At 35.3% G+C, this 16,331-nt stretch overlaps 1 protein-coding gene across 4 annotated transcripts in view; it reads right to left on the minus strand.

Moving 5' to 3' along the window:
• Nucleotides 1-16,331, minus strand: part of LRBA (LPS responsive beige-like anchor protein) — a 367,373-nt gene that overhangs the window by 112,199 nt on the left and 238,843 nt on the right. For all 4 annotated transcript variants that reach the window (XM_038136498.1, XM_038136496.1, XM_038136497.1 and 1 more), the window contains 4 exons: nucleotides 9,897-10,014; nucleotides 8,818-8,920; nucleotides 7,501-7,616; nucleotides 5,129-5,241 (listed from right to left, as the gene is read on the minus strand). In XM_038136498.1, the coding sequence (XP_037992426.1) occupies nucleotides 5,129-5,241; nucleotides 7,501-7,616; nucleotides 8,818-8,920; nucleotides 9,897-10,014 (450 nt within the window). The remainder of the gene's footprint in view (nucleotides 1-5,128; nucleotides 5,242-7,500; nucleotides 7,617-8,817; nucleotides 8,921-9,896; nucleotides 10,015-16,331) is intronic.

Raw genomic sequence — 16,331 nt, forward strand, 5'->3', positions numbered from 1 at the left:
TCAACACTTTAGTTAGTACTGTTTCTAATTACAAAACAGATTACCCAATCTGAACAAAGAAATCCCATAATAGTCCTAAAGTTCTAGCACTGTATGGGATGTGAACTTAATAACATTGCACAGCTTTCTTCAAAGATTATCTCTGCAATTCTCTTCCCTCCTTCCCTCTTCAGGTCTCTGTGTATGCAAAGAAACCAGATCAGGAAAAGAGGGTCTTCATTGTCCTAGCTAGATTTTACTCTTTTATGGTTTCCTAAATGGAACCAACACAAGAAAGGTTCTCCTCCGAATACTTCCTGTTTGTATGCTTCCCTTCTCTTAAAAGTTTCTCCTAATGTTAGTAATGTGGGTATGTCAAATGTTTAGGTCTGTCAACCTACATTTTAGAGAGGATGAGCTGCTCCTGTCCTCCAAGAAGCAACTTGTGTTTCACAAAAAAAACCAACCAACCAACCAAACAAACAAAACCAAAAAAACCAAAAAAACAACATGAAAACTTGTTATCTAAAAATGGAGAGGATCTGAGAAATATACTTTATCCTAAAAATACTAAAATCCATACTGAACTAAAAAGTGAGTAATGAAATATGTGTGTCCTTTTCAGATACCACTGATATCCCAGGTATCATTCAGGCTGGCATTAATACCTCTACCACTGTTTCTTAAGATATCTAAAATTCTAGAGAATTTAATGGGCCTTCTTGTAAGTACCACAGATTCTGATACAAAGTTTGAAAAATTTTACTTCCTCTAATGTCCTGCTTTAAGCAGGGATTCATATGGTGCACCCTAAAAGGAAGAATATTTGTACCTTCCTTCTGAGGATATCCTGTCTGACTCTGGAATATTTTTTAACTAAGTGGGATCTTTTGTCACAGATATAGATGACAAATTTTCTACCTGAAATACCAGTGACAATGCAGCCACGACAGGTGCTGAGCCCAGCAGTGCCATGCCTCAAAAGTTTTAGTGCCTAAATTCCAGATGTAATTGCCTATCAAAATAAGTCACTGTTGAGTGACTTACACCCACTCTTTTTATTTCTCACACTGTTCTTCTCATCCTCCCTTAATGTCCAATTTTTGAACATGCTTTATACTTAGAAGGACACTGAGTCCCGGTGAGTTCATCAGTTTTAACTGCACTCCTTTTGTGTGTATCCAGCATGAGCTGAATAAAATGTAAGTTACATTTCCTATGCAAAAGCACTTGATTCATAGAATACCTGTACAGGATTTAATGCCTCTCTAAACAAAAAGATTTCTTTTAAAAATTTGCAAAACTCTAATAGGTTCACATCAAATAATTTTTTAGTTTCTACCTCTTTGCCAAGAGGTAAATAACTAAGCAAATTTCAGGCCCATCCCAAATCTGCTACTGCACAAGGGAAAATATGAAACACAAGTTTTATATGCAGTGCTTCTGTGCTCCTGAAATGGGCACCCTGCAACAGAATTCAGGTTGGCATGTGAAGAACACCCAACAGCAAAGCTGACATCAGAACGACAAAACGACTTTAATTTTTCATAGTAAAAAAACCTATTACTTCTCTTCCGTCAAGGTGTGTTTTATATTAGTGGCTCCCACATACCAATTAAACACCTCACTTCACTAAGGTGAGAGGTATTTGCTGCTTTTGTACACTTGACTGGAAAATAAGTCATTACATGCATAACAACCTCTATAAAATTGATGATGATTTAGCAAATACTGCATGGAATAGATAAAAATATTAATAAAAATATTAGTACGTACACATGTAGCTATACTGCAGAGAAAAGATGATTGAAGATTAGCATAAATTTTTTCTCCCAGTAGTGTCAGTTTATGATCTTACACAAATGTTGTGCCTTATGAAAGGAAAATTATCAGCAGCTCCTTGTATACAGCAAGATCTTGTAACAAACTTTTGAGGGTATAAAATCATGCTTCCATATCTCAGTATTTGCCATGTATTTTTACTTCTATTTTCTTTCCTTATCCAAGATCAGAAATACAATGCAATTTATTGCTTCCACTGAATAAGGAAAAGAATGTGCTTACGAATAACATAAGTAATGCGGAAAAGGCCACATGTTCAGGTGGGAAACTGTGCCTCTTGTATAAATAAAATATATACTGCTATAAATATAATATGTAATGCTCATTCCAAACCATAGTCACCTCTTAAGGAATAAACACTTGAGTCAAAGCAGGGTAACAGAGTGGCAGCGCGCTCCTGGCATTTGTCAGGAGCGTTCGTCAGTCTGACAGCAATATTAACCACAATCCATTCCAGTTGCTTTGGTTTATCACCCTGTGACTGATGTTCAAAACAGCGCCAGAAGAAGCTGCTTAAATAAAGTGTTGGTTTAACCTACACTCTGCAGTTATTTAAATCTGTACTAACTGTGGACTCCTAGCTGACACATTAAAAAAACCTATAACTTAGATTTGACACAACTTGCAATTTCTAAATAATTTTTAAAAAGTAAATTCTTCATTGTCTTAGGAACTAAAAAAAAAGAAAATATATTGACCCGACTTCCTTTCTGCCAGATCAAAATCAAAGTTTTCCTTTTCTTTACACAGTTGGAGCATTAAACTATGATGAGTTTCTGGGCATGCATAAGGAAAGGAAATAAATTATTGTTAAAACCATGTAGACATTTAAATGAAGTATCTTCAAATATTTTAAAAACTTTTAGCAGTACAAAAGCATAGACATGCTACAAAACATAATTAGTACATATTTGGAACCATTACCCCCAAGATATCAGTGCTACAATGAAAATATCACAATATACATAACATCCACAAATTTTCATAGTAGAATATTAGCAAGGTCTTCCAGATCCATGTCACAAATTCATCATCTAGCATGAAGTTTAATATTTAAGCTACATGGAGTTCTACTGCTAGAACTGCCAAAACAGTAACCAAAACTTGGAACTGCTTTATTTGAAACAGGTATGGCATTAAGACTCTCATTGTGTGTGTGTGCATGTGTATATATACATACACATATATATGTATATACACACACACACACACACACATATATATATATATATATATACACATATATATGCAATAATTATGTGCTGTTTAAAGCTCCCAGTTTTCCAGCAAATACTTGAGAAGGTTGAATGTAGATAGAGATGAAATCTGAGTGATGTCATCCCTCAGCACCAGCAATGGAAAGATTTCCTCAGAACTGAAAGCCCACTTAGCAATCCTCCTCAAAGACTACTTTCATAACAGAGAAATCTATATAACCAGTTAATGTTAATTAAAAAAACACATATAAATAGAGGAGGTTTGCTATCCAATCTCTTAAATGGAGATAAGTGCCACACCTAACTTAAAATGAGGAAAATATGTTCTGTTTCGGGGAGGAACAAAGACCAGGACTACAGTGCTGATTGAATTGACTCTTTACAAATGACAATACAATTAAAAGAGACCCCTCCTAAGTACAGCACATGGAGAACTCTTTTCTTTGTTTTCTACTATTTCAGCAATTACATGATCTATGCAGAAGCGTCACTTAACCAAAGTTAATGGAAAATGAGGTTGCAAAAATCATGTCATAGCCAATGAATTTATTAATGATTAATAGAATTAATTTATGTATTAGCTTCAGCTAGACAGGGCTGATGTTACTTTTACGTTTTCAATGTTAATTTAAATGCAATTCACAAGAGTATTCTAGCTTGGTGATAGATATTTTTGGCTGTAAACTACCTTCAGATACTTTCTGGCAAGGGGATTAATAAATAATAATTGAATTTATTTAATTCACTGAATTTATTTAATTTATTGAATTCCACAAAGAAAAAATTATTTTAAAATAAATAAATGTTTACCTTTTAAAGATTTGTTAAAATATAAAATATGTGCAGGTTTACCCATGAACATGGATCTGCATCAACCAGACATTCTAAGAAACTTTGGAGTTAATGACTTCTTCACATTAAGTAACACTATTAGGAAAAGTATAAAATAGTACCTCAGAATCTCTACTTTAGCTTTAAATGTCTACATATACACATTCAAGGTACAGTCTTCAAATATATCTAAACACACACATATTCAAATATATAAACAAATATATACATGTATATATATGTGTGTGTTTGTCTAAATATTTGCTGACAATACAGTACCTTTTTTAAGGTTAAAAAACTGAATCAGTAATAAAACTTTTCACAGACCTGTGTTTACTTTAATCAATTGCAAGCTGAAAGCAAAAACTTCTAAGGCTTCCATATTTCCATGGGAATTTTTTAATAGCAAACTACCAATTTATATAAGACTTAAAAAAAAAAAAAGCTATAATTAAAATACTCTCCTTACCTTTTCTACTAATTAGCTATATTGCTCCACATGCCAACCATTTCCCATAAAAGCTACCTTTTAGAAAAAGATTCTGCTTGCTGAGTAGTGCACCCAGTCCTTGTAGAGAAAATGAGAGATACTTCTGCTTTGTAAAATGAAATAGTCCCTTCTGGGAAAGCTTTGCAAGAGAATAATCACCCTCTATAAACAGGCTGTATATCAAATCTGCAAGTGGTGGGGGGACTGTTGCAAAAACTCACAAGGCTACACTGCCAGAAAGGAATTGTTCGGAAAAGTTGTTCAAACCTGTCAATGTCTTTCTGACAAAGAACAACTGCATTACTCCAGCACACCTGAAGGGGTACACAGAGGAAGTGATAAAATGAAGTTTCTACTCATTGGAATATGGGCAGTGATTTAAAAGTACCTAAAATATAATGGTATCACAGGGTTGGCTACTAAAAAAGTACAATTCTCACCAGAAAAAGAAAACAAACAGAAAAAGGATAATTTTTAATCTTTAACAGCCTCAGCATTTCTGACTTCATTAAAATTTGAAATGAAATGTAATGTCTCCAACTAGGAGCACCTTCCAACAACAATTATTAGGTTGATACAATCAGAGGCAATAAGAATACATTAATAATTCATTTTTACACAATCTGATTCTTATTATCAGTACACACATGAAGAAATGAAACACTGTTAATGGTTGTGCAGGAAACATTAATGTACTAAACATAGAAAATGTTTACAAGACTGCAAACTAATATGATAAAAATATAGAGGTATATTTGATGACAAATACCTTTGACAAATCCCTGAAGTTGCTAGGAAGTGTAAGGTCCAATTCCTCTGATTCATAGTTGGTGATAACCCAAGGGAAGACAGGGTACTGATTCAAATCATTGTAAGTTCGACCTGATAAACAACAAAAAAAACCCACTGTGAATAAAGAGTTACATTTAAGCAAAATACCAATCTCTACAGATACAACAATATAACTTTATGAGCTGTTTGAAAGAAATGCAGTTTATTTCAGATCTGTTATCATTTCAGTATTCTACTTTGCTTTATTGAAAGGATAATGGAAAAGCTGACAATATGCTAGTATTTAATCTAAAACATTTCAGCCCATTTCCCTTTAATTGTAAACTCTTTTGCATACAGTAAGATTGACAGTTAAATTCATTCATTTCCTACACATTTCTCCTCTTCTTGTTTACATTATCTTGTCTTCCATTTCCTTTAGGTGAAACACTTCCAAAAATGGAGGGTCAATGATTTTTGTTGATACTAAAAATTAAAGCATTCTTTTTACATAATGTCTTAAATACAATATGTGAAAGAAGAATGAAGTAGCTCAGGAATTCAGACTGAAGAATTTTTCAATTAAGAACTGTTTCATCTAGAGAATACACTTTGAGGGGAATTCATCCTTGCCCACTGTCCATCTATGGATATGCCAGCATTTACCAGGACAGAAAATTTGGTCTGGACACAGGTTCATGTGTACATCTTCATGTATCTAAGATGGAAATAATGAGCTTCTTCCAGTAAAACAAAAATATTTAATTAGAATAAACATATACCATGCACACATACACATCCCAAAGCCTGGCTTCTAAATTTAAAATGCAGTTTTTACATGGATCCTGTCTCTTTTTATTATATTGTTGCAGAGGCTTATTCATTCATATCATCTTCAGTCAGCATGTTCTTGAGATTTTGTTCAGCCTGGTCTTAAAAGTCTCCAAAGACAGGTTTTAACCTCTTCCCCAGGAATATTATTTCACAATCCAATGTGTAAGATTGTGAGAAAACATTTTCTAAACATCCACCACAGTTTTTCCTCTTCCAGTTTTCTTACACCACTCAGTATTTTTCCATCATGGTTTGCAGCATTTTTAAATGGTATAGTCAGTCTTTCCATAATCACTTGGCTTTATTGCACATTACCTGTTATTGAGGATTAAGGCTACTTACATGACATTGGAGTAACTATCTTTCTTTTAACTCTATCATGGGCAACTGAACTTTCCCTCTTTCTATAATGTTATCTTTTTGCTTCTTCTAACCTCAAACACCAAGCAGATAAGAATCCAATTTATTATTTCAATAATATATTAAAGCTGAAAAGGGTCATTCATTAGAGCCATAGAAAAAAGTGCCATGATGTGCCTCATTCAGCTTGAGCAGTAACGAGGCAAGCAGATCGACCCCTACTTTTAAAAATCTGTCAGCATCTTGGCACCTCTGACTTGATGACTGATTACAGAAAGCACCAAAAGTGACCATTTGTATAAAATGCAATTAGTGCAAGCACAGGCATTTGCTATATCAATCGTGTTAGCAAGAGCCAAGCCTGAAAGGGAATTAACAGACCTTTCACCACAGAAAACAGCTGAAAATTGAGAAACTTTTTAAGTTGCTCAGAGAACAGAGTAAGTTGGAAAATAAAAGGGATGTCATGAGACCCAACAGTCAACCTCCACTTAGTAAACTGAAGCCTAACTGGTTAGAAGCTGATGGGATAAGTTAAACAAAATACAGCTCAGTGTTTACAGAATGAGCGGTCAGGACAAAAATAAGTCGATACAAATTCGGCTTGGGTTTGGATTAACAGTGTCCTAGAACAGCAGCACTGGCAATCCAAGCACTGCACCCTTTTTTGAGAGCAACCATGCATCCCGTAAGAGTGCTTTTTATTGGCTCCAGGAATATCCTGCTCCTTGGCTGAGATTTCCCAGAAATCATAGCATCTATGATATTTAGGGAGAAAACTTGTTGCATCTATGATATTTAGGGAGGATAGTACTAATGAAAATTAAAACTTAGAATACTGAAGATAAAGAAGTTCCTATTTATGAGGCTTTGCTAAATAGTTAACAGCCTATATAGTTCCTGTTGTCCCTCCACAGTCATGATATTCTGATTTTAAGTGCAGTTCAGTACAGGGTTATGAATACCTCTCTAGTCTTACAAAAACATAAATATATTTATGAATAAAGTAAATTTAGGAGGATTTTGTGAAGTTTTTCAGGACACAATCATACATAGAAAAAACTACTCATTACAAGAGCAAAATATAGTAGTGCCCCATGGCTGCTGAGATTGTGCCATGGTTAACTCCTTTTCTGTGTAATTACAGTAATTTGGATGTATAGTAATTAGCAATACCTGCAATAGTGTTTAGAAACATCAAATATTCAAAGTTGGAAATCTCTCGGTGTTGCCATCGCTGGGTCATGTTGGAAGCTTTGAAAATCTGTCGCGGACTAGCCAAAGAAATGCGTCTGAAAACAAAGAAAATTGGTAAAAAAAAAAAAAGAGAAAACCTGGTGGGTCTTCCTTTTTTACATAGCTGATTTTTAGTGGCAGTAGTACATATTCTTTCTACCAGAACTGTGCTAGATTTCTCTGGAGATCAAACTGCCATCCGGATATTTGAAGTTCATTTTTAAAGTTTTATAATCTAATAAGAATAAAAAGAATTAATGCATCTGACAGCTGGATATGTCAAGATTTGAAAACTTTCCAACAGAAACCTTTACAGCTGTGCAAATTCAGCTGCTCCATGATGGCTTGATGTATTACAGAAATATTTTACTGGAGATTTAGAGAAGGAATATCATTAAATAAGAAAATTACAATACTTTTAGAATTTCACATAAGAATCAAGTCATCTTTAAGGAGAGGTTTTTTAAATCCCTCAAGAACAAAGGAAAACAATGATAAGATGATAGAATTTCATTATGAAGTCCATCCTCTTGAGGTTTAAATTCTGGGCAGGGTTGGGGAGTTAGTCATAAATAACTCAAAACTTTTAGAATTTGATGCCAGATTTCCTAATGTTTGTGAAAGAAGACTGTAAAGTTATTCCTTAGAGTGATAAATCAGAGAAGAGTTTATCATAAAATTCCCAAGACTGTTTTGTTCATAACAAAAACATCTGTAAATACCAGACCTACATCACTTAGGGAGGAAAAAAAATATATGTAGCTTTAGTTAAAAAAATCTTTACTGGTATTGGTAACCCATTCTAAGAAACTGTAACTGAGGGGTTTTTTTAATAACCTACATTATGCTGCAAACAATTTGATCAGTACAAATGGATGTGAAATACTTAGCAAATGTGTCTTCAATGTACATTTAAAATTTTTCCCACATAATTTGTTTCTGAAAATAGAAATCCTGATGTTCTTACAGAGTGGCTATAGTAGCAATCCAAGAGATTTTTTTTTTCCTGGACTTTATAAAAAAACTACAAAACACAACAGAAAAAATCTCAAACTATTTTAATTCCAATTCTATGTACAGAAACTGATTAAAAATAAAAAATTGAAGTAACAACAATCAAGATACTCCCTAAGGGTTTCCTGGTCCATATTCTGTAAACTAGTAGGTGTAAATGCTTCAAACCATGTGGGCTGGATTGATGAAAATAAAAACAACTCTTAGAACTGACAGATAAAATTAACTCAGATTGTAAAATACCTGGTCTGGGGTAATCCAAAGATGGTACCAATACCAACCCGAGGTAGACAGTTAACCACTTTCTTTACTGTTGCTTGGTCAGGGAAGTTGAACATGACACCCACTGTGAGTACAAGAGTTGAAACACAGCATGATTTTACACATTTTAGGCTTTCTCAACCAACACAATGCAACCCTAAGTTCAGGTGTTCAACAGAACAGACAAGTTTCCTTCAGGTTGCTGTAGATTTTTTTATTTTAATTTCCAGAACTCCTTTTATATGCCACTAACAGTAATTTCAACCGAAGTTGTCACTGTTGCACATCTTACAAGATCTCCATCTTGTTTGCTCTTTGAATAGAAATTAAACTTATATGCACAGATTGACTGTCTAGAACTTATTTTAAAAATTTATGTATTAACTGGTTCACACATTTACTAATTTACTTCCTGGATATTTTCTAAAAATAGTCTTCAAAATACTATCTTCCTATTTAGTCTGAAACACGTGAATGACACTTCTGAAACAGCAACCTAAAAATCTAAATAACAATCTAATTATGGTATCACCAGCAGCCATTTATGACTTCAGAGAGTACAACAAGTGTTTATGCATATGATTAATATTTTGTTGGACAATACCATTACCAAAACAATGTTCTACATTTTAAATAAAGCATGAAGGCATAGCAGTCACTGGTCTAATCCAGTAGTGAAATTCTTTCATTCCGTTGTTCTTGCTGGGTACAACTAACAGCTATCAATCCTCCAAGGGGACACAAAAAATCCTTCATGCATAACAGATCAGAGGTAGAACTGTCTTGAGCAGGAGTCCTCAGAGAATGCCAAATAAACACACGGCTATAAATGAAACTGAGGCAGTGATAATGCACAGTTTTCATATTTGATCATAATTTATCACTGAAAAAAGTATTGTAAGGAAAAACTCAATTGAAAAAAAAAATAACTTAAATACTGATACATTTAATCCAAGCCCTTCCTCTAGCTACCCAAATCCATGTCAAAGCAGACATGGCTAAACATCCAAAGAGAATGCACGTGTCCCCAGATCCACACTCGTCATTTAAGATCATTGTACCTCTATTTGCCATGAATATCTCCAGTGCTGTATTTTGCAAGAGGTAACGTCGGGAAAAGATAGACCGAATCTCTGAGAAGAGCCATTTTCCATGGAGTCCTTCTGTATAGGCCAGAATCTAGGACAAACAGACAGATGTTTTAAATACCTGTTATAAATGTAACAGAAAGGACATTTTAAATATGATAGTTGGACAGGTAATACCTTGCAAAAGAGAAACGCTTTGACCCATAAACATGGATTCTACCAATTACATGCAAAACCTGCAGCAAAATTAAAATATACTCAAACTTCAAATCATGCTATGAATCTCTAATACATTTCTTGTACTCCTGAATTCAATTAGTCATGCCAAATACTTTAAACATTTGCTTGCATTTTTTCCTTTAAAGACAACTGTCTATTTTTCATAACAGCTTCAGAGTTTCAAAAACATTATTAAATGTTCAGCATTTCAGCAAAGCATAAAACTGTATTTGGAAATGTATTTCTAGGAGCATTAGATGTATCTGCACTCCCTTCAGCATTGTAATAACAGGCCTGTAACAAATAAGCATGAAAAAATTGTCTTTAAAGAAAAAAAATGTTCCTTAGGTTTATTGTTAAGGCAGCGTTCATTAATTCTGGAACTAGAAAGGTTGGCTGTAGAAGAGGTTAAGTATCATTTTGTCAGCTAAGGTTAAACACAAACCTGCAAATGAACTCAGCATAATCTCTCCATGGAGCAAGCAGTTGTCAAAGTAACTTGTTACAATTCCTGTCATCTCATCTGACAGACACAGATGCTTAGTCTGCCTTCACAATTCAAACTAATTCCATTTTCAGTCCTCAGCCACTTCGTTTCTTTGTTGCTTCACTTTTTCCTTTTCGTTTCAAAGCTTAATTATGTAAGTGTTAAGGGACAGAGAGACTGGACACTTCTCTACCTCAGATTAACAAACTACAGAAGGAAAATCTGAGATTTGTCAATTTTAGCAAACACAAATGCACTTAAATAGAAAACCATCACAGAAAAAAAGACTCATATGCAATCCTTGTTACCGTCACTCTTACCACAATTTCACTTGAGCAATACATTGTGTACAAAAATGAAAAAGTGAAATACAAGTCCTTAACATAACAAAGACTGTTAATTAAGCCAATCATTTGTTTACAGGTTTTTAATAAAGGAGGATTTTGACTTGCATGTAGCATATATTGACAAATAAAACCTGCATTTTTGTAGCACACAGAGCAGATGCACCATTATAAAAGCACTACACAATACAGCATAAAATATTGTACCAGTTCTGTGAATTAAAAGCAAACAAGACCGGCAAACCAAAAGCTGATAGCACAGATCAGAACATACAAAGCAAATCATCTCCCCCTCAATACAAGTGCCAGCTTCTCTCCCGGCAAACACACACACACACACACAGAGACACATAGAAAGAGAAGGAAAAAAGTACGTCATTATTCCAGTACAAAATTCTAGAAATGTGATGAAAGGACCAGAGATTGTCAATGGTTGCTAAACACTTCTGGCACTGAGGAACTAACAGACTTGGGCCACACTGACACTTACCATAGTACACCCATAACCCATCCATACTAATTGGCAGATTTGTGTAATTCTGTGGTGCTATTCAGAACCACTGTGCTTGGTTTTTGTCACATGCATATAAATATCCTCTAAGAATACAACATCAAAAGAGGTAACAAAGGAGACAAAGTTGCAGCGCTCGTGCACAGAAATCTCTTAGTACTTTTCCCTGGTATTCATCCATCTTATGATCTTGAAATTGGAGCTTCTAATTGCAATGATTGATTTTTTTCGAGACAGACAGCAATGTGGTAACGTCCACTTTTCTGCAACAATTAAAACCCAACAGCCTATTTGTCCCCATTGTGCATGGCAAATTGAAACATTTACTATGTGGATAGCGTGAGTAAAACCAGCACTCTAAATAATTATTCCTTTTACCCTGTGAAGTGAGCATTTTCTGTGAGACTGAGAACCCCGCACGAGGCCCAGAGCTTGCTGCCTGCAGCCTCCTTCAAACTGGAAGGAGCAGCGCCAACTTGAAAAGAGCAGAGGCGCATGGTGCGACTGGCAGAGCCAACGAAGTAGGTGAAGTAACTGAATCCAGAGGGAGAGGATTTACAGCAGGAACTGGACCTGCGCCCCAGAAACACCACAGCCACCGCTGTGACCACCCTGGCAAGCGCTCATTAACAAAACCGATCAGGAGACACGAGCAGCTGAGGCCGGGCTGAGCGCGGCCTTCATTCCGGGCTGGAGCAGGCTCTGCCCGCTCTGCGGCCTCACTTCAAAGTCTCTGGAGTTCAATTAAAACGGGATTAGGTTGGAGCAGCCCTTCTCTGGGACGCTGCGCTCCCTGGAACTCCGGGCGCACTGACAGCGCCCTAGCCAGGGGTCTAGCCCGCCGGTGAACCAGTTGCCGTGGCAACCGCGGCGCTGCCCCGCTCCCGCCCGTCACCGCACCCGGAGCGGGTGAGAGGTCCAGGAGACAAACGCATTTCTTTCACGTGTATTGCTAAGCGTTCCCTATGAAAATCCAGTACAGCCTTTCCCTCCCTAGAAAATATTACTAGAAACTCCTAGTTGCAGAAACTGGCTCGTTCTTCAAATTAAATTCAGCATTTTTTATTCTGGTTAAAAAAAAAAAAATTTAAAATCACTTCTGACATCAAAACTTCAACTTTCTAGAACTATTTTTGCATTCGCCTGTTTTCACTCATAAGGTACACAACACAGAGCGCTACTTCAGAATTTAAGAACAGCTATCTTCTTCATACCATTGTACAATATTTTGAGATTAAAACCAACTCATTTTCGCCTTTTGTCCCCACTAGTTTTGGAACAAGTTGTGGAGCAGAGACTAATGAGAGTGTACAATCTAATTCACTCTGCAGAAACAGTACTGCCTTCCCCACACGAGAAAGTATTTACAGAATTTCAGTTGATTCAACACATCAAATTGAAGTTCAATCTACTGCACATTTCATTTGTCTCAAAAGATACAGCACCTTACAGGAGAAAAGACAATTTATACTGTTTACCATTTCATTTAAAATCACATAAACAAATAAGGAAACTGTAAAGTTCTACAGTTTCAAAAATCTCATCAGACAAACTGTTCTGTAATTAGACTTTGGCAACACCAGATGAACAGGCATCATGACAACATTACTAAAAATACAAAATTACTTTTCCCTTTGAATTAAGTCCCTTTTTTTACTTCAAGTATTAGAAATAAAGGTCTAAACCTGTACTCAGTCACTGTACTCATGCTGATGGCTCCAACACTGCACAGCTGTCAGAAACTCCCCAAGAAATTAGTGAGTAAATAACAATCAGATTCAAATTCTACTTGGAGGAGACTCTGAAATCAGAGTAGCATGAAAACTCAGGTAGCACAGTGCTGACCACAAATTAAGATCATACATAAATAAGTGCTCACAATTTACAGTAATAGATCTGTTAATTTCCCAACCAAAAAGCGCTCATTTACTTGGAAGCTATTCTGTGATTTTTCAGTTTTTAATATCAATGCCCCATTCTATCTTTTTTCCAAAGCCCTCCTTGAACATTGATCATAAACAATGTCTATCGTAAAAGACTTCATGCAATGGTTTTTAACCCCCATCACTAGAGCTGCCTCCTGAATTAGAAAAATAATATTTTACTGAAGACTAAATGAACATTTTGCTTTACCTGTTAAGCAAGTCAATCAGCTATCATACATTTTATTTTATTTTAGAGAAAAGTACTATTGATCTTGAAAATGTGAATAGGCTAGAAGTAATTAAGTCTACAAATGGGTTATAGAACTGAAACAGTAATTGAATAATTATATTATTTTAATATGCCAGCCAATTTAACTGCCATGAGTAAAATAAAAACTAAACAGCTTATTTTAAAAGCTGATGCACATTTGTCTAATTTTAAATAAGTTACAATGCAAGACAAAGGAAAAAACCCAACAAAGCACTGAATAAAAATATAGAGCACTTAATTTACATTCTAATTTGATTACAGTTGAGAGATAAAATTTATAAATACATTCTAGCAACATTCTAGGTCATTTGGAGTCATTTTTACTCAGGAAGGCAAAATTACAGCACTCAAAGGCTACAAAATCTGACACTCAGTTCACAAGAAACCTGGATTTCTACCTTAACCTCAGCCTTGCATCTGAGGACCCTTGGATTCTACTGTCTAGGTATTATTTAGTTCCTGGTTGCAGGATTCACAGTAAAAGAGTCTGACTGCTCTTTATCTAAATACATCTAAGTACAAATGAACTAACAGGGAATTAGATCAGATTATTAATAATCTTAAACATCAACATGCTCTTCAATAAATCAGAGTCGTTTATTGGTTTATTTTAGATTTCTCAAAAAAACAACAAACAAGATGTTTGCCTTAAATCTCAGATATTTACAAAATCAGCCACTGAAATCCACAGTGAGCAGCAGCCTCCCAACCAGTCCCCCTGTGAGCACGCACAGCCTCTTACACAATCCTGTTCAGCATTTTCATGGGTGACAAACTCAATTAAACATATTCATTACTTTAATGTTCCACTAGACAGTTTTACCCGGCGCAAAAAAATAAAATAAATAAATAAATACTCTGTGACCTTTGTATTGATCAGAGCAAAATGGCTTATGCCTGGCTGTGGGTGGCGAAGGGACTGGGGAGGGGGGTGGTAAAAGACTCTTATGTTTTCTCTTCCAATTACTGAAGAAGATGATAAAACCACAGCAAATGATGTATCAGCTCATTTTATCTTATCGCTTTGGGGCTAGGTGACAATGAAGTTCATATTTCACTGGTTCCCATTGAAGATTGTGAAAATTACTTGCCCTTATGACCTGAAATTTCACTGGAAGACAGAAATTTCTCTTCTGCAAAGTAATGCAATTTTTCAGATGTCAACCTTTAGCCCAGCTTTAAAAATTAATTTCATTTATATTAACCAATGATATTGATATTTTCACAGAATGCTCTTTGATACATGAACCACTGACTAGCAAATTGATGTGCTCAAGAAGGATAGAATTATTCTAGCTGAAGCTGCTGGGGACAGACAGATTTACCACAAACTGAAATTCCTATTTCACATTATGCTGTTTATATTAGCCTAAAATACCTTAAGGCCTCAGGACCCGTAAATAGTTTAATCTTTTGTTAGGATTTAGTTCTGTTTCTAGATCCATTCAGTATTGAAAAAATTTCTCTCTACACAATGAAATAAGAAACACCATGTACTTGGAAATAAGAGGAACAATAAAGTCTAACTGTCACAGATCAGTACATACATGATGGCATGAAAAATACTTCCCAGATTATTAAAATAAAGGAATGCACAACTATATATTCTCCCCTTATCCTGTCACTTAAGCTGTATTTCAGTGTGAAAAAATCTGTGTGCAATCTAAATTTTCTGAAAGCAGTCTTCTACCAACCATGCGTTACCTTCTTCCTGATTATCCCAATCTAACTTGGACAAACATTCCTGAGGGAGCCTATATTTCAGAACTTTTCTGATTTGACTGCGTGGTTCTAAACACCTCACATATATCTGCAAACAATGTTAGCAAATTTAGTACCAACTCTCTTACTTCCTTCAACTGGGTCTCATAAACAATTTTTTTTCCTTCTTGATTAACCCTGCTGAGTTTTAGAGAGCAGGAGTTCATGACTACTATTAGCAAACATATAATTAACCCAAAGAACAGGAATTTCTGATTGCTAAAGACAATTATGCAAGGTAAATTATGCAGCCTCAGATAGTGGAATTTCAAAAAGAAGAAAATTAGTATAGGTTAGGGTGACTGTCCAAGCCCTGCAAGGTTAAGGACACAAAGTTATTATTTTCTTTGCAAAATACAACAGGAGGCTTTTTTATGATTTAAAAAAGGAGCCAGAACTGCAAGAGTTCACAGATTCTTGCAGGAGTTGACTGATATATTGATTTAGTTACATTCTGATTTAGGAGCTAGTTGGATCTGCTCCTCAAGAGGTAGATACAGAAGGTTCATACAGATGTTTACATCACCTGGAGAAGAGCAAGATTTTTACTCTCCCAGGGTTACCTGTTTATGCTATTTGCTACAGCACTGATGTTCATACATATACAGACTTCATATACCTGGTATGTAAAATGATACAGACAACAAATCATAACCAAGAATCTTTCAATCATTTGGAAATAACTCAACCCAGTCTTTTTGGACTGCATTAAATCATGCCACTTCATGATTTCATGTGTCTATGAATCCCATCAGTTAAACGGACACAGTGCAAATACTAAAAAAGCTTGTTTTGATTTCATTTTTTTGTACATTGAAAAAATGACGTTAGCTGCAAAAGCTCAAGAAGAGAGCTTAAGCATCAGTGAGCAGAATTCCATGAAGTGATTC

The sequence above is a fragment of the Motacilla alba genome, chromosome 4, assembly GCF_015832195.1.
Source record: "Motacilla alba alba isolate MOTALB_02 chromosome 4, Motacilla_alba_V1.0_pri, whole genome shotgun sequence".
Lineage (NCBI taxonomy): Eukaryota > Metazoa > Chordata > Aves > Passeriformes > Motacillidae > Motacilla > Motacilla alba.